The 25281-nt window shown below is 37.0% G+C and overlaps 1 protein-coding gene across 1 annotated transcript in view; it reads right to left on the bottom strand.

The window, feature by feature from the left end:
* The window catches only part of AGMO (alkylglycerol monooxygenase), a 281634-nt gene that overhangs the window by 159308 nt on the left and 97045 nt on the right, over positions 1-25281 (bottom strand). The window contains exons 4-5 of the mRNA XM_079786527.1: positions 19821-19924; positions 3581-3676 (exon numbers count right to left, since the gene is read on the bottom strand). Of these exons, the coding sequence (XP_079642653.1) occupies positions 3581-3676; positions 19821-19924 (200 nt within the window). The remainder of the gene's footprint in view (positions 1-3580; positions 3677-19820; positions 19925-25281) is intronic.

The following is a 25281-nucleotide window of genomic DNA, read 5'->3' as shown; positions in this document are numbered from 1 at the left end:
TTTGACATTTACTTATCATGATATCCAGGGCACGTTAATTGTATATTTAATTTTCAATCCTTATCTGAAGATATTTTTCCATTGATTTTTAGAGAAAGTGGGAGACAGAGGGAAATATCAATGTGAGAGAAATGCATTCATTTGTTGCCTCCTGCATGTGCCCCAACCAGGGCCAGGGCTGGGGAGGAGCCTGCAACCAAGGTACATGCCCTTGACCAGAATCGAACCCCAAATCCTTCCGTCCACAGGCCAATGGCTCTATCCACTGAGCCAAACCAGCTAGGGCTAAATTTCCTAAATATTTGCTCATGTTGCTACTAGTCTATTGTTTTGTTGCCATAGAGCTACATTTTCCTCTTCCTCTCTATATGTCCTAGCTTCTGCAAATTTCTGGCTTCTCTTGTCACTTCAGTTATATTGCCTCATTGTTCTACTGCATATTCCATTTGCTTTCTAATTCTGCACACTGCATTTCTGCAATTCTCCTATACTCTGATTTCTATTGACCCTACATATAGGTCTAACATAAATACATCCTCAGTGAAAGATATGATTGGGAGAGTTGGTGGAGTATAAAGATTGCTAATGAGAAGAATTTGTTTTCTTCAGAGTTTGTCCACTTTCAGTGATGGCAATGTTTGTGTTTGGTGGATATAGTTGGCAAAGAAGTATTCGAATAGAATGGCTGTCCTAAAGAATGTGATACAAGGAAGGGGGGGTAGAGTTCAAAAAGAAAATTCTAGTCTCATTAGTATAGGGATCAGAGATGCAATTTTGATCTATGGACTGGAAATTTAAAGTGGGACCCCTCTCATGGAACCACAGAAGGAGGAACCACACTATCTGCACACAAATCTCTCTCAGTTTAGCACTATACAGATAATTTAATTACATGGTGCAAATATTCAATACCAAATAATTATTTCTGTTACATTTCTCTGCCCAAGCATCATCTTATATGTACATGAACACATGAGAGTAAATTTAAGATAACTGAAAGGTTACAGATAATGATACTATTACTTCTGTATTGTAGAAATCAGCTAACACCCAAATATCATCTATTATCTCTAAAATAGTTATAACATTCCACACTTATTACATTTAGAACATGTAATATGATTTTCTGATTGCCTTTAGTATATTCACAAGGAAAGAGTATAACTATATGCTGCAGACATTTAAGATGAATGAATAAACAAAAATGTAGTCATAAAAATTAAGCAAGAGTATAGTTTCAAGCAGAATTTTTGTAACTTTCAAAAGAGAGGAAGGGAAGAGATGATGTTGTTTCTTCATTAAAGTAACCCAAAAGTAAACAAAATTTTGATTATAAACTCTTGTTTGTTTTAAGACCTATAGAATCTTTCAAAGGCATTATTTATTTTTGTGCATCTTATCTTAGCCTGATTGATAGAAGGGAATGAACTTTTCTTCACTTTTAGAAAATCAGTACCTCCTTCAGGCCAGATTCCCTTCCGAGTGAGAACTGATTTTATGGAGGTCAGCAGAAGTGAAATAACTGTAAGAGTCAAATTTCCATTCAGGAATGTGCAGACTTTGGCCAACACTGTCATGTCTATGGCTCACATAGTGTTTCTGTGAATTAACCACCAAGTAAGATGCCTGAAATGAAGCAGTGCTCAAGCGGCCTAAAGAGGCATAAAGTGGGTATTTTTTCAGACTGAGGTAATTGTTTTCAGTTTTTATTTTTAAATTTAATGTGCATTAAACTTTAATTGAAAAAGTAGAGAAAGCACATGATAAGAATAATTTTTTAAAAGCTGTCTTTTCCCCACTCTATTTCACTTGCCCCTTTCTCTAAAAGCAGCCACTGATACAAATATCTTAGTCTTATTTCCTAAATTATTTTATTATTTGTAAAGAAATGGTAATATGCTGTCTATATCAATAATGTAATTAAATACACAGTTGCAAAAAAAAAACACCCTTAGAAATATATTCACAGCTAGTAATAAAATTTAAAATTCCATCATCCAAACCTTAATTTCAGAAAGTGTGCTCTTGCTTCCTGTGCAACTCAACTGTAGTTATACACATTGTACAGTACATTCAAAAGCATGGTGTATAATACAAGTGAGAGTTCTGATGCATTGCTTTTGAGTTGGAAGTGAAGCCACCTGGAAGTTCTGAGCTTGAAAGAAATGCCCCATCAATGGCTTTCCTCCACTCTCCCTTTCTTCCTAAGATGGTACTCAAGCCCTGGCTCATGATCCTCTTATAGGGACACAGGAAAAGGCAGACTTTACTTAGGCACCATTGTTCTGTATCCAAACTAATTTGTGAACCCAACACATGGCATGACCTGGAGCAGAGCTGTTATAAAAATGTAATTCTCCTTTATCCCCTCCATGTAAATCATCAGAAAGCTTCCCTCAGTGATTTAAACAAATTTGGTCTTTGACCTCTAGAGTCAGAATTGACCTCAACAACTCTTTCAGATGGTTATAATATTGACTGTTTGATGTATGTCAACTACCATAAAATCCAATGCTATTTCATAACAGATCTTCTAATAATGCCACATATGCCCAAAGTCATGGTAACAGTCTCTCTATTCCAGGTAAGTCAGTAGCATGAAATACTGCAGATTAATGAAATAATGCTCTTTGTTGCATCAAGCTCTGTCATCTAATGCAGCTGTGATTTGCGGTATTGTTCAACCAGTTGCAACACCTGTCAATGTGCTTCCTATAGAACTTCAAAAGACCTCCAATAAATACCAAATGCTTGAAAGGGTTCTCATGTGTATAAGTAAGAAGTTTTCTGGGTCTGTGATTTTTGTGGTACTTAACAACCAGTTCAGTACAATAGTTCATAAACCAATCAGCTCCATAATGATCTTTCTACAAACATTCAAGTCTGACAACTTGAGGTATCACAGAAGACCCAAGAAATTATATCTGTTCATTTTTCTGGTGGGAAAAAACCTACCCTAACAATATATTGAACACCTTTTAAATAAAATTCAAACTCTAAAATTAAAGCAAGATTTCCAAACAAAAAATATTTTTATAATTTCTTTAGCCATTAAAATTTTGTCAAGAAATTTTAAAGAACTTCCCACTTATGTAATGTACAAATATTATACATTTATATATGTAATTAAATACATATTAATATATAATACTAAGTTATATTATGGAATAATTTATAAATAATATTTATATGTAGATATTATATATATTTAGAAACACATAAATTTTATATATATAAATTTATATCTTTATATTAAAATAAATTTCAACATCTTTTGGCAAACAATGTTTAATAAACTGCAATACAGGAAGATATTGTATTGAATAAAGTATTAAAATGTTTTGGTACTTAATAGTTCAAAAATGGTTTTATTTAATTGAGACCAACTGGCCTCATTGCTTCTTATAAACTTTGCAATATATATTCAGTAAAAAGGAATAAAAATGAACAGATGTTTCTCCTTAAAGAATGCAGACAAAGATTTTCTTACACAATAAATCAGCTGCTAGTGGATTTCCAGGACATTGCTGCAGGCTAGTTAGGTATAAAACTTTAAAAAAAATAAAATAAAAGGATTTACCTCTGTGTGGATCCAAAACTGGTAGAGGAGATTGAACTGAAGATGAACAGCATATACTGAAGGTGGTACAAAGAGGGCCAGGGGAGAGTAGAATATCTGAAAGATTAAAAATTTTTAAATTTGCACATATTATTTCTCAACATAACATATATTATTACTAATGGTTCAACATCTGAGTATACACTTCAGCAAATATACCTTATTCTTTCACAAATTTACCTTATTTCTTATGTTTTATTGTTATGTTTGACTTTGCAACATTAGTTTTCCACATGGTGATAAAGTTGGAGACAGAGCTAAGTTCACTTGGAGCTATTTTGCACTTCATGTTGTCTAGTTAAAAATACCATCCATGGTGTGTTATATCCTTAATCCTCAAAAGACTAGATATGCTTCCTGGACTTAAAGAGATTTTCTATACGGACACAAACACTCACTTTCTTTAAGTAAAAGAAATGCAGGATCATGTGCCTTCATACCTCGACAACTCCCAATGTCTGTATTATACCCTGGCATTTTTAGTAGTAACATGAATTTATAATAAAAAAGTGATTTTATATCAAGAGAGGGTAAAATAAATTTGCCCTTTCAGATTTGTTTTTATGTGGTTGATTGAGGGTACAATATATTCTAATTTTTCCAAAGTTAGCAAGTCAGGGCCTATGATATAGTGCAATAGTAGAAACAATTTTAAAGTTGAATATTTCCTAACAGATGGAAATGTCTCTGCCTTAAAAAACAAATTATGCTTAAACCGCAGAACTGGTTAGAATCAACTAATAAACACAATCTGCTGTGTTCTCCTAATGACTTTGATCCCTAAGAGTGGTTTCATGTTGTAGGAAAACATCTTATTAAACAAAAACACTAAACAACCAAATAGGAATGAAAAGAAGCTGACTTCCTCTTTATGTTTTTTTATTTTGTAGAGTTAATATTTCCAACATTCTAGATATTAAAAATATTTCTTCTGAATGTTAAATTTTTATTTCTAAATTATTTTAAAGGTTTTGTTCTCAATTAGGCCAAATATATTTCAACAATGTTTAGTAATGATTATGTAGTAGAAATTGGTCATTTACATAAACTCTTCTGGCTTCTGTTTCTAAACTTAAGCCATGAAAAATCTCAACTGTCATAATAAACAGGATCAGTTTCATCATTTATAAATGCATCATTAAGCAATAAATTAGATTAGTGAGCAACAAAAAAAGTATTGGGCTCTTCAAGATAAGCACTTTTAAGCTTTGGTTCTACTACAGAATCTCTCTATGACATTCACAAAGTTCTTACACTTCTCTAGGCTTCAGTTTCCTCAAATGTATTGTGAAGAGGAAAACCATTTGAAATCTAGCCATCGTTTTGGTTCCAAAAGATCTGTGATACTGTAATATGAATTTTTTGTAATATATAAAAACAGTTCTCTTACAATAGGTTCATAAAACTATTTAAACACATATATGACATATGAGTTAAGGAGTATTTTGCAATCTTTAAGATGTGAGTAAAAATGTAAGACAACTTGGATTCTTAATAAATAGTCTATTTGGAAAGAGAGTGCATACCAGATGAATATTCATGGTTCATTATAATACCCCAAAGTATGGAGAAATAATCCTTTGAGATAGTAACAGCTATTATGGAAAAGGGGGTTCTACGCTCATATAAATTGTGAAGTGGTGAGTTAAACAAGTGGAGTTCAGTGCAGAACTTCTCAGAGCCTTTACCGCTCTTTCATCAACCACAAGCCTGTTACCCTATAGAATACTTTCTTAATAAGTTTTCCATAGGATTGGATTTCCTAAAAACACACTTGAGGAAACAATGTCTCAGTTCTTACAAATCATTAAATATATGAACTGACAATTAGAAAAATGAACTCAGCATGAATGTCAGAAAATCACCTTTCTAGTAAGAAATAAAGAAAGGAAGTAAGGTCAGGGAGTGACATGAATCACATGAAATTTAAATTCTTGTGATTAGCATAGTACTGTAAAAATAATCTAATGATATAATCAAAATTCTAATTTCTATATCTTGGTAATGTCATTGAGGTCTGAGAATTATCACTCATCTTCTCTACCTCCAATCTTTGCATTCCCAAATTCCCTATAATTTTTAAAACCAATTTAAATGACCCTTCCATCAGAAAGCCTCAAATGGTACTAATTTGACAGAATAAATTTCTCCTTCTTCAAACTTAAACTCTCAGAACCTGCCAGGAGACATTATACTATTTAACAAATATATCAATTTCTGACATGCATCCAAACTCATGTCATTCTCACTCCAAGATTCTTAAGGTTACACTGGTCTACCATAGGTTATTTTATTATCTTTTGATAGAAGTCATATCTAATAAGTTCTTTTTTCATAATTGAATTTTATTTTTATTAATCTTTATTGTTGAAAATATTACATATGTTCCTTTCTTCCCCATTGACCCATTCGAGCTCCCCCCATCCCGCCCCCCCAACCCAGCCACAGCCCTTCATCACCCTATTGTCTGTGTCCCTGGGTTATGCAAATATGCATACAACCCCACCTTCCCCCTAAGATTCAAAAGTCTGTGCCATGCCTCTATGTCTCTGGATCTATTTTGTTCATCAGTTTATTTTGTTCATTAGATTCCACAGATGAGTGAGATCATGTGATACTTATCTTTCTCTGACTGGCTTATTTCGCTTAAAGGAGAGGAATAACCCAGACCTGTGTGTGTGTGTGTGTGTTTGAGGAGGAATAAGGATAAGCCTCAGGGTGACCTCAGGCAAAAGGAGAGAGAAGGTGAGTGTTTTAGTCTATTCCTCAAGTGAAGGAGGAAGGTGGGGTTGTGTGAGGGGTACTCTGAGCAAGAAACAATATCGCATTTAGGGGGAAATGTAAGGATTTTGGCATTGCTGAAGGTATTGGAGAATGTGGCAAGAGTCTATTTGGGACCATGAGACTCATATATAGATCTCAAGGAGTCCGTGAACATCTTTGATCTCACCAAAAGAAAGTGTAAACTTGTGTTCATGAGGGAATGTCAATTTTCTAAAGAAACATTCCACATCTTTCATCAGGGAGTCTGTGATAAGATAATTTAGACATCAGTCAAACCAAAGGAAAAGCTTTTTAATGCCATTCTAAGGACACTGAATTTATCATAGGCCAGGAAGGTGCAGTTAATGGTGTTTTTTAAAGCTTTTCAGAAATATAAAAATGGGTTTGAAATATATTTTAATAGCCCAGTGAAAGATCATGCACATTTAACTACAAAAGTAGCCGGGGGAGGGAAAGGCAGAATACTAAAAGAGATCTAACTATTTAAACATAGAAGATTAGAGGGACAGAAGAGTATCAGAAGACACCCAGATTTCTGGCTTGCTTTTTGCACGATGTTCATCAAAACATTGAACAGGAGGAAGAAAAGGTTATAAAGTTCAACTTAGGAAATGTTTTATTGGAGTCCTTGTAGTACTAGTATATCCCACGGAAGCTGTTGAGTAAGCAAATATGTTGTGCAAATATCAATTAAACTAAAAATGACACTGAATTTGCATGTGGATCAGTGGGGCAGTAGGTCTAGAATCCAGACCTAAGTAAGTTTAAAAATCACCCAGAGAAACTGGTGGACTAGAGGTAGATATTACTTATTTCTTTCTTGAACAAGGAAGGAGTGAGCTGGAGGTATTCCTTGGAAAGAACATGTGGATGAGCAAGGAGTTTTAATTTTTAAATGTGTAAGATGTTAGTATATTTATGGTGTATTCAGAAGGAACCAGGTGGGAAGAAGAGGGACAAATGCCAAAAGTAGTTGATCAAAGTCCAAGAAAGAAAGTAAGATAGAAGCAATGTAATAATCTAAGGACTAGACCTGCTGAAGAGAGGTGAACATTTTCTATAAAAGTAGATAAATATCACATGATCTCACCCATATTTGGAATATAATGAACAACATAAACTGATGAACAAAAATAGATCCAGAGACAGGTAACACTGAACAGACCATTCAACCTCAGAGAGAAGGCAGGGGAGGGGAGCGGGGGTTAGAGATCAACCAAAGGACTTTTATGCAGGCATATTAGCATAACCAATGGACACAGAAACTGGGGCGGTGGGGGCTTGTCCTGGGGGGTGAGAGTGGCCCCGGGGGGGGGGGAGGGAGGTTAATCGGGAGAAAAGGAGACATATGTAATATTTTAAACAATAAAAAAATGAGGTATATATGTATGTACTTACCTGAGAAAAGCTCCAATAGAAATATAATGTGAGCCACATATGTAATTTTTTAAATTTATTAGTAGCCATGTAAAAATTTAGTGAAAAGAAACCAGTGAAAATAAAAAAAGTAGAAGTAAGAAACCACATGTACTTATAAATTCACAAATCTTAATGAAGATATCTGAACAGTAATTAGAGTGGGAAAACCTCACATTTCTCTGTGAAGTCTCAGAGACATCCACCGGCTGACAGAAAGAGACAGCAGTTCTGGCAAGGCTCCCCCCAGGCAGGCAGAGGCTCCTGTGTCCGGTTTGGTGAGCAGCACCGACAGCTCAGCTGTATCTGGAAGCCATATACTGAGGAGCACTGCACTGCCCAGCCGGGGCTGGAGGACACCCTGACTCTCAGCGGTCAGTGTGGGAGGGCAGTAGGTGGGTGACTGGATTCAAGCACAGCTTGGGGAGTTCGACGCAGATGTAACTGAAGGCAAGGGACTGCTGTCCAAATCGTGGAAATTAGGTTGAGGGAAGTAGGAAATAAAGCCATGAAGCATGACAACTGAGAGAAAAAGCAGAGATTGAGAGAGGAAAGCTGCCCATGAATAAGCTGCTAAGCATAAAGGTTGAAATTCAGTGAATAATTACTTTTTAAAAAAATGAAATAAGTATCTCTAAGCTCCAGGACTAATGTCTATGTTACTTTAATAAAGTAGTTTAACGTTGCTAATATCTGCACGTCTATGATTCTCATTTTTAAATGACATTACTTTAAAGACAACAATTTTTCTTCATAACTGAGAAACAAAAGATTGAATAATCAAGCAACTATCCCACATTTCTTAAGTCTATGTTTAATAGTGACACAGAACCCAATTTTCTGGTTGCACATAGAAAGTAGTGATCTCTATCATTAAAACACATCTTAAATTGTACTTTTGGAATAAGTGCTTTAGGCCCATCTTTCTGTTCCCATGTCTATGGGTGTATCCATTTCCTCATTTGTTCATTCCACCTTCGTATACATCCTGTATTCTAGCCATAATCATACTGTTACACGTTGAATTGTGACTCCCAAGAAGACACAGGACCCCCACTCCTGACGAATGTGACCCTAATTGGAAATAGGATCTGTATGGAGGTGAATAGTGTGGTGAAGGCCTGGGGGGGGGGGGGGGGGCTGGGTGGAGGGGGTTAATGGGGAGGGAAGGAAAGGGGGATATCTGTAATACATCTCCTATATAATAAAGAGGTAATATGCAAATTGACCCTCACACCCTCACACAAGATGGCCACCCCCATGTGGTCAAAGATGGCCACCACAAGATGGCCAGCAGGGGAGGGAAGTTGTGGGCGATCAAGCCAGCAGGGGAGGACAGTTAGGGGCAACCAGGCCAGCAGGGGAAGGCAGTTGGGGGGGGACCAGGCTTGCAGGGGAGGGCAGTTAGGGGCGACCAGGCCTGCAGGGAAGGGCAGTTGGGGGGGGACCATGCCTGCAGGGGAAGGCAGCTAGGGGTGACCTGGCTGGCAGGGGAGGGCAGTTGGGGGAGAACAGGCCTGTAGGGGAGGGCAGTTGGGGGCAACCAGGCTGGCAGGGGAGGGCAGTTGGGGGCAACTGGGCTGGCAGGGGAGGGCAGTTGGGGGCAACTGGGCTGGCAGGGGAGCAGTTAGGCTTTCGATTAGGCTGGCAGGGGAGTGGTTAGGGGGTGATCAGGCTGGCAGGCAGGCTAGCGGTTGGGAGCCAGCAGTCCTGGATTATGAGACGGACATCCCCTGAGGGGTCCCAGGTTAGAGAGGGTGCAGGCTGGACTAAGGGACACTCCCCCCCCTCCCCCTCCCCCCAGTGCATGAATTTCATGCACCGGGCTTCTATTTCAATAATAAAGATACATTTTTTAAAATGAGGTAATTAGGGTAGTATTTAATCAACGACGGGTTTCTTTATAAAAAGGGGGAAATTTAGACACAGAGACATATATGCACATGAGAAGAAAGCCATGTGAAGATGAAGGCAGAGATCAGGGTGATGAATCTACAAGCCAAGAAACACCTAAAATTGCCAGCAACCCACCAAAAGCTAGGAGAGAGGCATGGAATTAATTTTTCCTCACAGCCCCCAGAAGGAACCACCCCTGTCGACACCTCAATCTCAGGTTTTCCGTCTCCAGAACTGTGAGACAATACATTTATCTTGTCACCCAGTTTTGGGAACTTTTTATGGCAGCCCCAGAAAACAAATGCCCCCCAAAACTAATACACCTACCATTTTATTTGTCATTCCCTAAATTTATCATATTTTTCATTATTTTTGTTTTTTCAGATATTCTCTTTCTACACTATTGTTTCATTTACACCATCCAAGGCAAATTTTTACTCTTCTTACAGATTGAGGTCAAGCATCCTTTCTTCTGTGATGCATCCCTGGGTAATCGGAGCAGACACTTCTCTCTGGAACCTTAATAAACTATATTACAAGGCTGTTGACCTGCTTGAATCCCTCCAAGGACAGCAATCACCTTAAGAACAGAAGCTCATGTCTTCTCATTATATCCCCTACCTCTGCCACCATGACTGGCTCTACCAGGCAAGACTGTATATGGGGAAAAAGTGAATGGATGCACTTCTCAAAATAAGAACATGTAAAAGGAGTTAAATATTTTGGCCAGTTGTACAATTGTTTAAAAGTGACAATAGGCCCTAGCTGGTCTGGCTCAGTGGGTAGAGTGTCAGCTCACTGACTGAAGGGTCCTGGTTCCATTCTGGTTAGGGATAGGTGCCTCAGTTGCAGGCTCAATGGCTAGCCCTGGTCAGGGCATATGTAGGAGGTAACCAATCAATGTGAGACACATCAATGATTCTGTCTCCCTCCCTACCCCTCTTCCACTTTCTCTAAAAAAAATCAATGGAAAAATATCCTCAGGTGAGGCTTAACAACAACAACAACAAAAGTGACAATAGGATAATGCTGTTTTATGTAGAGTTCTTCACTATGATTCCCCTTATTTAGCCTTCTTTATAAGGACCACAAATGACTAGCAGATTTACAGAAAGAAAAACACTGAAACTCAGAATAATTTAATTTTTATCAAATTTCAAATTTTCCTGGTAAACTACAGAGTAATTTTCATGATTCATGACAGAATAAGGGCTTTGAAAATGGTCAAGACACAAACTGGCAGAGGGCTTCACTTATTTTACTATGTGGACATAAACTTTCTTATTAGCTGGTTTTGAATGGTGGTTGAGTCTCGGAGAAGAAGACATGCCTTGGAGTTCTGAGACAAGGTACAAGGTTCTGAGAGTTTTGTTTCTTTACTTCATGGGGCGGGGGTGGGCATGCTTTCCTCCTGTGACATAAGACTTACTTATTGTCAATATATAACTCCAACTTCCGCATATTGAAAAATAGTCTTTGCTTATGTAGTTTGGCAGGAAGTATGATGTAATAAAAAGATCTTAGATTTCTCTAAAGGTTCCTCTATAGTCTTATATGTAATAAAAAACAATATTATACATGTGAATCATACTTGATATAATTCAAAGAATTTCCACATTCCTTATTTAAGGTGATCTTCAAAATAATAATATGACAAGGCAGAGCAAATATTAACTGTCCCATTTCATGTACAAAATCATTGTGATTGAAACATTAATTGATTGATTCAGAGTGGCAAAGCTAGTTAATAACTAGGCTACAGCTGTGATCCAGATTTATTTATTCTTAGTAAATTGCTATCTACTATTTCTAAATGTAATTAATATATTTTTTAAATTATGCTAAAAAATATATTATATATTTACATATTCTCTAATTTATAGTAATAAAAGTTTATATTAATTGATGTTAAAAACTATATTTCTTTCCTCTGATGGTGATTAAAATTTACTTCTTGTTACATTTTTAATATAATATAAACATATTTTATAATTCCAACCTAGGAAAAAACTATTTTAATGAATGAGAGATATTACAGAGCTAAAAATTACATTTAAAATTTACTTATTTAAAAATTAGTTATTTAAACAAATGCATTTATCATTAAATTCCTATGCTTTTAAGGGAATACTCAGCTCGTTAAATGTAGTTTACTATTTCCCATTCAATTGCTTCATGTATCACAAGTATGTTAAAATATATTAATTTTAATGTAAGTATCTCACCTATGCTCTAAATTTCTATTAAGTGAAAAATATTTAAATGAATGAGAGATTTGAATTATTTTATACATTGTGCCACTATCAGTTTCAGATCAGCCTTACTTAGCTTAGCAAAATATTTCCTTTGACAAATTGTTTTTTGACAACTATACACCTTTTGTTTCATGTATTTATGATATGTATAGTAATTGGCACTATAATTGAGATATGTAAGCATCTTATGGAATAAACGAACAAAAAGCAACCTGGGTAAAGTTAGAAAGGCATCTGTAAGAGAGGAATGAATTGAACATTGAAGGATATAACAGAAATAAAGGTGAAAAGTTCTCCAGGCAATAATAACAGTTAAGTACAATGAAGTACCAAGGTATTGTGATATATAGACTAAGAGTCCAACATTGAGTCCAAAGAGTCCAACTAAGAGTCTACATTACTTTTAGTTAAATGCCACTAAACTCCACATCTTATTTAGATTTCATTAGTTGTTGGCTGGTTTGTTTTTCTAATGTTCTTTTTCTGTTTTAGGATTTCATCCAGGGTGCAATATACATTAAATCTTTATATCTTATAGCCTCTTCTGATCCCTGACAATTTCTCAGATAATCCTTCGTTTTCTGCCCTTTATACTTTCCAGGAGTACTGGTTAGGTATTTTTTAGAATGTCCCTCAATTTGGGTTTGACACTTTTCTTTGGTTTGACTGGGGATAGTGTTTTGATGATGAAAACCACAGGGGTAAAAGGCCATTCTCATTCTATGTCAAATGGTATATGCTATCAAGACCACCTTTTTATCACATTTTATCAAAGGGTAAATGCTACCAACAAGACATTTCCCAGGATGTTTACTTTGATCTGAGATTGTGTTTGCCAAGTTTCTCCACCCGACCCTCTGTCCCCTTTTCCATATACTTTCTTACTAAAAGACTTACTAAGTACAGGCTACACTCAAAAGTCAGGGTTAGGGAGGCATTAAGCTCCACTTCCTAGACGGGGAGCATATCTACATATATTATTTATAATTCTTCAAGGGAACTTGTCTCCTATTTGTTCCCATTTATTTATTTAGTCAATCATCCTATATAATAAAAGGCTAATATGCAAATCGATCAAAGGGCAGAACGACCAGTCGCTATGACATGCACTGACCACCAGGGAGTAGACGCTCAATGCAGGAGCTGCCCCCTGGTGGTCAGTGTGCTCTGGAGCGCTGCTCAGCCAGAAGCTGGGCTCACGGGAGCAGGCCTAAGCTGGCAGTCAGACATCCCCCGAGGGCTCCCGGACTGCGAGGGGGTGCAGGCCAGGCTGAGGGACCGCCCCCCCCCCCCCCCCCAGTACACAAATTTCATGCACCAGGCCTCTAGTTTATCTATATCAGTATGGACCAATTTCACAGACATTTATACTTTGGTTTAAAACTCCACAGTACATTATATACTTTGTTATTCAAACTGTTCCAGATTGGGATCAGGGGAGCTCTTTCAAGTTGGCGCCTGTATTCCTTTGACATTCCCCATTCTTTTATTTTTCCAGCACTTCTGTAGCTATTTTTTCAATATACAATTGCAGCATTCAGGTATTTTATTATAAAGTTGGCAGAAAATAAAATGTTAATCCCTACACTGTTATATAGTACACAATATCCATGGGTCTAGACATATTTTATTATTTGCAAAGTGGAAAGACTATCATGTTTAAGGCATTATATTAATTAAGATGTGTAATGAGATTGAAGTAGCATGCAAAACCAATAAATAAGCCTCACTTAAAATGGTACTCATTTAAAAGTGCAGCTCTTTTTTGATAATATTAAATCTAAGCTTAAAACTGGCTAAAAATGCAAAATGTATAGTCAGAATTTTTTAAAAATTGAATTCTTATCTTTCATGACTTTAAATGACAGATTTGCCACCCTAATTTTCATAGTACTGTCAAAGAAAAGCCCTCTGAAGCTTAATTTTGCATTTCATTTCACAAATCAGTTTTATCTTCAATGACATGACCCATTTCTTATTTGTTCTAAAATACACTGTTACCTTAGTAACTACCAAATTACATGCCTTATGCAGCAGTGTTGGAAGAAAAGAATCTTATAAAAGAGTCAAAGAAAATAGAGACCTGATTACTGCTCTTTGACTTTAATGTCCAGAAAGGCCTATCACAGACTATTAATTTTCATAGACCCTTAAACCATCTATGTTATCTTCAAACAGACCTACAAATACTAGAAATGAATCAATGCTGATTTATAATACAGGCCTTCATTTCCTGAACTACTACAAGTCCTCAGAATCCAACCCCCACTCTTAACCCCCCCAAAAATTAGCAGCTTGTGATGCATTTCCAATGTTCATTTCCTTAACCAGCATGGTATTTTTCTATGTCCTTGATCACATGATATGAGGTTGCAAAGGGAATTTATTCCTGCAGTAAATAGGTGTGAAACTGCATTCCACTTAGATTTTCTCCAATCTGTAACTTTGGATGCATTGACTTAATAGGGCAGAAGATACAGTGAAACCAGGATAGAGATGATCATATACTGGACTGAGATGTCTGAACTCAAGTTCCAACCAGCAATGTTCAACACTGCATGATGTAGTGGGCTCCTCTGAGATTCTTTGGTAGCTTTCAAAATGGATGTTTTAAATATAGTTTTTCCAAGATTTCTCTCGGTTCTAAAATAAATCTATTATGCTCTGATAAAAATTTTCCTCAGATGATTCCTCAGATGATTAATTCACTAAGGGCACTGATTTCCCTGGAACAACATGAAATACAGCTGCATCCTCTCATGGAGGCATTCTTCCCCCAAATGCAGGTATCAGAGTTCTAATTATTATCTTCATGCAAAGAGAAATACATAAATCAGGAGAGAATAAAGTTTTTGAGATTATTATTTTAATCAGTCTTATATTCAGCCTATTTTGTACAGGATAATAAAACGTATTAATGCCACTATTTCTTAAGAAGGAGGGGTGGGCAGTATCCCTTCTTTCCATCAGGGGCCTGTTCTTTGCTCCATTCATTGGAACCCTAGACCAGTCTTGAGCTATGCAGCAATGAAATATGTAGAATTTTCTTCCACTTTCAATCATCCAGAGTCTTCAGCACAAGCTACAGGATATGGGAAAAATACTAGCTGAACCAGTTGATTATAGTGGATTTTGTAATCAAAGAAAACACAATAATTTCAAGAGAAACATCAAAAGTGCTTTATTTAAAGTAATGTCCATCACTAGCTACACATTTCCCCCATCTTTCAGGTAATTTGTGGATACCTTCCCAATAGAACTTTTCTTGTTTTGAGGCAAACCATTCAGAGACCAAATTTTCCACTTCTTCGTACGTTTTGAAGTGCTGCTCAAAGAGTGCATGTGCCATCGATTGGAACAAGTGGGAATCTGAAGGAGCAAGGTCTGGTGAATACAGCGGGTGGATTAATATTTCCCAGTCAAGAAAGATCTTTTAGCGTGTCTTTAACTGGTTTTGAAGTGGGTGATGGTGCATTATCACGAAGCAAAATTACTTTGCCATGTCTTTTGGTACATTCTGGTTGTTTTGTGTTCAAAGCATGGTTCAAATTGATGATTTGTTGTCAGTAGCGATCAGTATTAATGGTTTCACCTGGTTTTAGAAGTTCATAATACATCACACCTTCCTGATTCCACCAAACACAGAGCACTGTCTTCTTTCTAAAGCAATTTGGCCTTGCAGTCGATGTTGATGGTTGACCTGGATCAACCCATGATTTTGTGCATTTGGGATTCTCAAAATAAATCCATTTTTCATCAACAATCACAATTCGATGCAAAAAGACTTTCTTTCGTACCGTTGAAGCAACATTTTACTGATGACTTTTTGGTTTTCCATTTGTCTTTCGTTCAGTTGATGTGGCACCCATTTTCCGACCTTTAAAATCTTTCCCATTGCTTGTAAACGATCGGAAATTGTTTGCTGAGCCACGTTTAATCTTTCTGCAAGTTGTTTCTGAGTTTGACATGCATATTCATCCAATAATGCTTGTAATTGTTGGTCTTCAAACGTTTTTGGTTGACCTGGACATTCTTTGTCTTTCACATCGAAATCATCACTTTTAAAGCATTTAAACCAGCGTTCACAAGTATCTTCAGGTGGAGCATATTCACCATAAGCTTCCCAAAGTATTCAGCAGCACTTTTCTTCAAAATAAAGTAACGAATTAAAATTTCCCGTAAATGCTCTTTTTTGGCACGGAATTCAACATTTTTAAGCATAAAAATATCTATGATGTTAACACCTTCAGCTAATTTTACATATGAAGTTTTGAAGCTTGCGTCAATACAGCAAAATAGCATTCCTATCAAATCGCATATATATCAACATATGTGTAACTCCATCTATTGAAAAAAATCCGCATTAACTGGTACATCTAGTATGCATCTATAATAATAAAAGCATAACATGCTAATTAGACTGGACATCCTTCCGAACGTCCTTGCAGACGAAGCAGCAGCAGTGAGGGCTGAAGCAGAGGTGGTTTCCGCAGTAGTGGGGGTCGAGGCAGCCACAGCGGTGGCAGGGGCTGAGCCCCTTGCACGAATTTCATGCATCAGGCCTCTAGTATATATGATCCTTCTTTTACACACCTGCTTAGAATTGTGTTATAGATTACATTGTGCCCCCAAAATTCATGTGTTGAAATACATATCCCTTAATACCTCAAAATCATCCTACCTAATAATAGACAAATATGCAAATTGACCATACCTCTGACACACCCACAAGCCACGTCCACCATCCAATCAGAGCGAGCATGCACATTAACCTAAACCAAGATGGCTACAGCCACAGAGAGCAAGGTTTCCTAGGTAACAGAGGAAGCCAAGCTTTCTGCCTGCCCTTGCCAGGCCTAAGCCTCCACTCAAGCTACAAAGTTTCAATTATAGAAGGTAAACAAATTCAAACAAATGGCGGCAGAATGGAGCTTGAGAGAGCAGGCCAGGTTTGCCGCCAGCAACAGGGGAAGCAAAGCTTTCCGCACACCCTGGCGGGGCCCACCTGCTTAAGGCAACAAAGTTTCAATTATAACCCCAACACAAATGGCTGTGGGCCTCGGAGGGAGCCCCAGGCTTGGCTCCGCTCCAGGCTACAAAGTTTCAATTGTAGAAGGAAAATAAATTCCAGATACCTGGGCCTCCGCTTGGGTTGCCAGGGGGCGTGGCCGGCCTGCAAACCACCACAGGCCCCTCCCTCAGGCCGCCCCACGCCCCAAGGGAACCCCCACCTGATCCGGGACACCCTTCAGGGCAAACCAGCTGGCCCCCACCCCTGTACCAGGCCTCTATCCTATCTAATAAAAGAGTAATATGCAGATTGATCATCACTGCAACACACAATATAGCTGCCCCCATGTGGTCAAAGATCCTGCCCCCATGTGGACACAAGATGGCCACCACAAGATGGCCAGCAGGAAAGGACAGTTGGGAGGCACCTGGCCTGCAAGGGAGGGCAGTTGAAAGGGACCAGGCCTGCAATGGAGGGCAGTTGGAGGTGATCAACTCTGCAGGAGAGGGCAGTTAGGGGGTGACCAGGCCGGCAGAGGAGGGAAGTTGGGGGCAAACAGGCTGGCAGCAGAGTGGTTAGGGGGTGATCAGGCTGGCAGGCAGAAGAGGTTAGGGGCAATCAGGAAGGCAGGCAGGCAAGCAGTTGGGAGCCAGCATTCCTGGATTGAGAGAGGGATGTCCGACTGCCCATTTAGGCCCGATCCCATCGAGGGGTCCCAGATTGGAGAGGGTACAGGCTGGGCTGAGGGACAACCCCCCTCCATGCACTAATTTTGTGCACCGGGACTCTAGTATTCCATAATACCTCACAATGGGACCTAATTTGGAAATAATCATTGTGGATGTAATTAGTTATGATGAGGAATTAATGGAGAAGGGTAGGCTTCTTATAAAATCAAGAGAAATATGGCCACAGACACAAGGAGATGGCCATGTGAAGACTGGGGTTATGCTCTCCAAGGCCAAGGTACTCTCAGAACCTAGGAAAGGGGACTAGACCAGCAACTTCCCTGGAGAGTTCAGAGGGACCATGGCCATGCCCATACTCTGATTTCAGACTTCTGGACTTCAGAACTGTGAGACAATACATTTCTGTTGTAAGCAGCCCACTTGGTGGTACTTTGTTATGGCAGCCCTAGGAAATTAATATAAGCTATAACACAAGTATGTAGAATTGGGAGCAGTGGTGGAGGTGGAGGATTACTTTTAATATCCATTTCAGCAAACCTATTAGTACCATCTTGCCTTACAGATTTGTTTTGCCTATTCTAATGTTTGAGTAAGAACACATGCCAATAAGTACATTTTTCTATCTATTTGGGCATCTGGTTTAACACATGGGACTCTAACACTTACTAGCTCTGGAATTAACCTCACTGATATTTGATTTCCCGACATTAGTAACATTTGATCTAGCATGGCATGGGCCTATTTGTGAGGATCCAATGAGATAACGTAAGTGAAAGATAATACAGAGGCATGTGGAAGAGGATGTAGTGTACAGGTTAAGATCTGGGATCCTGAAGCCAGGTAAATGAGTTCAAATTCTACTCCTCCTTTTATTAGTTTTGTGACTAAACTATGGATTTAGTTCCATCATTTAAAAATTAAGAGTTGTGCCAAAACCGGTTTGGCTCAGTGGATTGAGCATCGGCCTGCAGACTGAAAGGTCCCAGGTTCGATTCCGGTCAAGGGCATGTACCTTGGTTGCGGGCACATCCCCAGTAGGGGGTGTGCAAGAGGCAGCTGATCGATGTTTCTCTCTCATCGATGTTTCTAACTCTCTATCCCTCTCTCTTCCTCTCTGTAAAAAATCAATAAAATATATTAAAAAATAAATAAATAAATTAGAGTTGTAGTGATATCTGTATCTTAAAGTTGTCATGAATTTAAATAAGTTAATACATCAAGAGGTCTTAGAAGATTGTGTGGAACATGGAAAGTACTCAACAAATGGCATCTAAAGGAAATACCTTGAAAACAAGAAAAAAACATGCAAATGTTAGATCATTACAATTTATAGTTAGCAAGCAGCTTATTTTTTCTTTTAATGTGGAAAGCCACCTTTTAAAAAAAGATATATATTTTTATTGATTTCAGAGAGGCAGGGAGAAAGAGATAAAAACATCAATGATGAGACAGAATCTTTGGCTGCCTCCTGCATGCCTGCTACGGGGGATTGAACCCAAAACCCAGGCATGTGCCCTGACCAGGAATTGAACCTTGACCTCCTGGTTCATAGGTAAATGCTCAACCATTAAGCCACAACGGCCAGGCAGCAAATCCAAAGTAAGGGTTGTTACCAAGTGGATGAGCTTTGCCCAGTGAATCAGAAGAACCTTCAAACGAGGGGCTATTTGTGGTATTAGTGTTGTCATTTCCTTGTGTGAAAATATTGTAGAGCCAAACTTTTTGTTGAGCATCATACTAACTGCTCTAATAAGTAGATAAAAAGCAAAGGGTTTAAGTAGATTTCCTTGGGGCATTCAGAAGTGGGAACTCATTTTTTAAAAAACACTTTTAAAAGTTTGTAATAAAATTTTTGCATATATTTGAATTGAGATACATTGTCGATCCAGCACATCCCTTATTGAATAGTAAATAAAAAATAGACAGCCTCTTTCTCACCTTGCTCTATATCCCAGGGTGAGTTTAATCACTTAAATAAAAAACTGTCATTGGAAAGCACCACTTGCTTCATTTTAGTGTCTGTACTTAGAGGGGAGAAAGAAGGATTTTAGCAAAAACACCTTATTAGTTTACTCAGAGGAAATAGAAACAGCTGAGATGTTTTAAAAATGAATTATATTATCACATTTATTCAATTTCATACAACTTACCCAGGAAGTATATATTTGGAAGGAAGATTGTCTCAGTGCTGTGGATAAGTTATAGTCTTCAGAACTATGGTGTGTTTGGTGTGCAGCCCACATAATATTAACCTCTGCAAAACACATAATTTGAAACGAGCCATGAGAATAAGAACAAAGCAACTTCCATTTTCAGTTATGTATGCTGCTCTGTTGAGTGAGGAAGAAAATCTGGAACATCTCTGAAAAAGCTAGCCAATATAATTATAATTAAAATAAGCTGCTTCAAATCACTTTTGGAAGCAGGGAGGGTATAAATTACAAATAAGTAAAAAATTGAAACATAGCCAATAAACATGTATAGTGTATATGATATAATTAAATGCCTTTAGCAAACTGAAATGAATTCCAAAATTTACACTTTGCTAACATATTACAGTATGACAGATCATAAAAACTAACTGGTAATGTTATAATAATATAGTCAATGAATAGTGATGATATTTCAGTATGTGATAACATATTTCTAATTAAAGAAGAATACTCTGATGGGAGAAATTGCTGCATATATTTTGGAATAAAATATTACATAATATTATTTCCTGATGGCATTTTAAGAAATTTCAAAGTCTATTGAAATAAGAGGCAAAGCAAAATAATATTTGTTCATCGGATTTAAAGTTTCATTTTTATTAACAGGAATATATTAGCTAATAGTTACATGGGTGTTTTTTTTTCATGCTTTACCAAAACACTATGCCATTTCTAAAATTGTCCCTCATAATTGCTTTATGCTCATAATAGAAAAGGAAACATAAGTTGTAATTTTCATAAAGTATTATACAAATTAACCCATTAATGCATTGAAATTCATATATACACAAAAAAGGTAGTTGCTTGATTTCTGTTTTCAATAAACATACCACTATGCAATGACCTCCTAAGCAGATGACATAGAAGAGAACAAGGCCACACTTTTTATTCTGTCCGTATTTTTCATTGTCTACCAAGATTAAAATGCCCCATAATATTATATTTAATATTTAAAAATTATGTTCTTAGCTAAACTAACTTATATTTAGTCCTTTGATATAAATACAGGAGGTAGAATTAACCATGTCATATGATCATTGTATATCTGTCAGTATTGATTAGAAATTAAATCTTTGGGGCTTGGATTCATGGGAACTGAACAGTGAACATGAGTGAAAATTTGGGGTTATTTTTCTTTAGAATTGCCATATACTAATAGTTATAATTCATGGCATATAGCAGAATAATTTATTAGAGTTTTTTATAAAAAGTATATCTATATAACATATATCTATAGTATATATGTATATATTACATATATGCTATATTACATATAGTACTAGTATATATATGATATGTACACTATATCATATATAGTATATATTGCATTATTATATATTAATAATTACATGTATATTTGTATATATTACACATATGTTATACATTATATATTAATTACATATTACATGTTAAACATATATTATATAAACATATATTATATATACATACATACATGGTGTTCCAAGAAATATATACACACTTTAACAGATGACAGCTCAATTTTGAAAATGAAATGTATTTTAATAAACAATGCCTTTATAATTTTTCAAAGTGTGTATACACATTTTCTGGGGGACACCCTGTATATTTCATCTGGGTGCACTCCTTAGCCATTTGTTTAAGAAATGAAGCTCTCTGGACAACCTGTATAAGAAGTTACCAAACAAAATTTGCAGAAGAGTTTTGGTAAATAAATAATAGTTCAGAGATATAAGAAGAACTTATTTCTGTGAGAATGAGAACATTGTGAACAGAATTATGAATCAATATCCCTATCAAAAGTCATTTCTATTAAAGTCATGTATTTGCATGTATATTTATAAACCATCTATTTACTAGTACATGTAACTTAGATCCTGATTGGTTGACTTTTTTTATCCTGTATAGTAATGACCCTGTATTTTTACCCAAGCAATTAAGAAAATTCTTCTTATACAAATAAGAACTATTTCACCATAAAGACCCCTAACTTCCCAGGCATAATCCTTGAAATAACCTAGAACCTAAATCTCTGGTTTATTAACTAGGCTATTTAGCTACAAATAAGAGATATACAAAGAAACCTGTGGCACTTGATAACTTTAGATGTTATGTAGAAATTTATTAAGAGGTAATAAATTTGAGGAATGTCCTAAATCTTTTAAAACTTCTTACAGATTTAGCTCCTGAAGCAATCTAAACAGTATTATCTTTTTAGAACACACCCACTATTTCAGATCCCATGACTTACAAACTTCATCACAAATAAAATCACTGTCCATTTTTTTGGAACTTTCAGGATTTGTTTTAAAAAAAGTCATCATAATGCATCCATGGTATGAGTGCACAAGGGGACAAACTAACCAAATGAGATTAGAGGGTGGTAAGATATATTGAAACTACTTCCTTATAACCTCCACAGAAGTTAAATGGCTGAAGAAAGAATCCACAAAGGTGGAGGTCAAAGACCTGTCTCTTTAGTTGTTTTAAAAGCATTTACTTCCTATCACAAACTGTGTGTAACACAAGCCTTCATTCAATGAAGTACAGCTGTATAAACAGGGTACAGTAACAGGATCTTATTGCCTTACCTCTGTCACTTTGCAGAATTGGGGGAAAACAAGAATATGGGCTTTTTTTACATAGACTATACTATGCTTTCTTGAAGTAAATAAAAATTTTTATAAAATGTAACTTATTGTAAATTATTATAACAGTTCTTTTGTAAATAATATCAGAAAAAGTTGATAGTGCATTTGTAAATATGTTCATCTTCCCTAATTCTTGATTTGATGAAGTAATTGTCTGTCCTAATGGGAAAAAAACCCCACAAATAGTAAACTGAAACATATTATTGCAATAAAATTTCTATAAAAGAATATAAGTTGCAGTTAATAACAATTCTCTTTTCTTGCAAGCTAATTATCATTATACAAACATATGGCATATTATTATGGCTTTTCAATAATATAATCCTATCTAATAAAAGAGTAATATGCAAATTGACTGTACCTTTGCCACATCCACAAGCCACACCCACCAGCCAATCAGGAGCAAGTATGCAAATTAACCCAACCAAGATGGCTGTGGCCATGGAGAGAGCAGGAGGCTTGGGTTTCTCCGGCAATAGAGGAAGCCAAGCTTCCCGCACACCCTGGCTGGCCCTGGACTCCACTGAAGGCTACAAAGTTTCAATTATAAAAGATAAATAAATCCCAACAAATATGGTAGCAGCCATGGAGCTGGAGCAAGCAGGAGGCTTGGGTTGCCCCCAGTGACGGAGGAAGCCAAGCTTCCTGGCCTGCCTTGGCCTCTGCTCAAGGCTACAAAGTTTCAATTATATAAGATAAATAAATCCCAACAAAAATGGCTGTGGCCACGGAGCGAACAGAAGGCTTGGGTTTCCCCGGCGATGATGGAAGCCAAGCTTTCCTACCGCCCTGGCCTCCACTCAAGGCTACAAAAGTTTCAATTATCCTATCTAATAAAAGAGTAATAGGCAGATTGACCATCACTCCAACACAGGGATCGGGTCTAAACCGGCAGTCGGACATCCCCCAAGGGGTCCCAGATTGGAGAGGGTGCAGGCTGGGCTGAGGGACACTGCCCCCCCCATCCCCCCCATGCAAGAATTTCATGCACTGGGCCACTAGTTAGGTTATAAAAAGACAGTGTCTAGATGTCTTGGGTGCTTCCTCTTACATGCTCACAAACTCTGTCTGAGAAAAGTCAGCTGCCATCTGTGCTGCCTTTTGGAGAAGCATGTAGGGTGGGGAACTAGGAGTGCCCCAAACTAACCAGTTAGCAAGAAACTAAACTCCTTAGCCCAAATTCCACAAGGAACTGAATCCTGCCAACAACTATGTAAGTGATTTTGGACATTGATCCTCCCCAGGTGAGTCTTCAGATAACACTGTAGTCAGCAGACAGCTTAACTGCTTAACTATCCTATATAATGAAAGGCCAATATGTAAATTGTCCCTTCGACCAGGAGTTCAACTGGGAGTTCGACAAGGGGGTGGGGCTGGCCAGCCAACCACCTGCAGCCCCTCCCCCAGCCGGCCCCGTCCCTGATCACCCCCCACAACCCCCGATCAGGGCAGGCCGGCTGGACTCACCCATGCACGAATTCGTGCACTGGGCCTCTAGTAACTTCATAAAAGACCTTGAACCAGAAGCACTCACATAAACTGTATCCAGATTTCTGACCCATAGAAACTCTGAGAGAAGCCACGAGTATGTTACCATGCAGTGGGTAACTAATAGAGTGGTCAATTCCCTTCAACCTATTCTCAGTACTAATGTCAATGATTTAGTTTCATTCCCAGCCATTATAGCAATGCAAATTAAAGGCTATAAGTCTTTTTTGAACTGCCTTTTGAAAATCTGTACCCACACTTTAATTGGGTTATTTTTTACTATTGAGTTTTGAGAAGTCTTTATATATTCTGCATACAAGTCCTTTACTATGTGTGTGATTTGCAAGCATTTTCTCCTAGTTTGCAGTTTGACTTTTCATATTTTAACACTATCTTATGAAGAACAAGCTTATATACTTGAGGGTTTTGTGAAAAAATATTTTTAGTATATATAACAAAGAACATGGACAATTGTGTAGAAATTTTTCAGAATGAAGAGAAATTTGGAAGGGTTTAGAAACAAAGAGAGTTTATAGATAGTATACATCTAAAGTCTCTATATAAGTCTCTCCTCTCATATCTTGTCAGCTATAGAATGGAGAGAAATAACTCTTCAAATTAACCTGAGACATAAACACAGGTCTACAAGGAATTTTTAAAGCTATAAGGTAGATATTTAACTTTCAATAGTGGATAGGCCAGGAGGTTTTGAGGCATTCAGAATTTGGAAATTCCTCAAGTTATGAAGGAAAAATGTTATAAGCATATTTGCAAAATGTTAGTGATGCTTGGCACCAAGATAGGCATGTTAGCAACACTCTATGCAACATTTAGCATATTGTGTGGTGACTGTGGAACATGAGAATTGCAGAGTCTTTTAGTTCAAAATTTTAATTTTAGAAATAATAAAAATGAAATTAAAAGGGGAAAGGAAAAAGTCTTATTAAAGGAGAGAAAGCTTTTTATTCTCTCTCTCTCTGCAGTGATTTTTGATGCATTTACTGCCCTCTTGCTTATTTTTATTAATATGTAATTGACACACAATATCCTATAATTTTAGGTGTACACAGTAACTCTCTCTCTCTCTCATATATATATATATATATATATATATATATATATATATATATTACAAAATGATCCCCACAATAAGTCTAGTTACCATCTGTCACCATACAAACCATACAAAGTTATTACAACATTATTGACTATATTCCCTGTGCTTCACATTACATCTCCATGACTAATTTATTTCATAACTGAACATTTTCTCCTTTAGA

The sequence above is a fragment of the Cnephaeus nilssonii genome (genome assembly GCF_951640355.1).
Source record: "Cnephaeus nilssonii genome assembly, chromosome: 12".
NCBI lineage: Eukaryota > Metazoa > Chordata > Mammalia > Chiroptera > Vespertilionidae > Cnephaeus > Cnephaeus nilssonii.
This window is presented reverse-complemented; position numbering and strand designations above follow the sequence as displayed.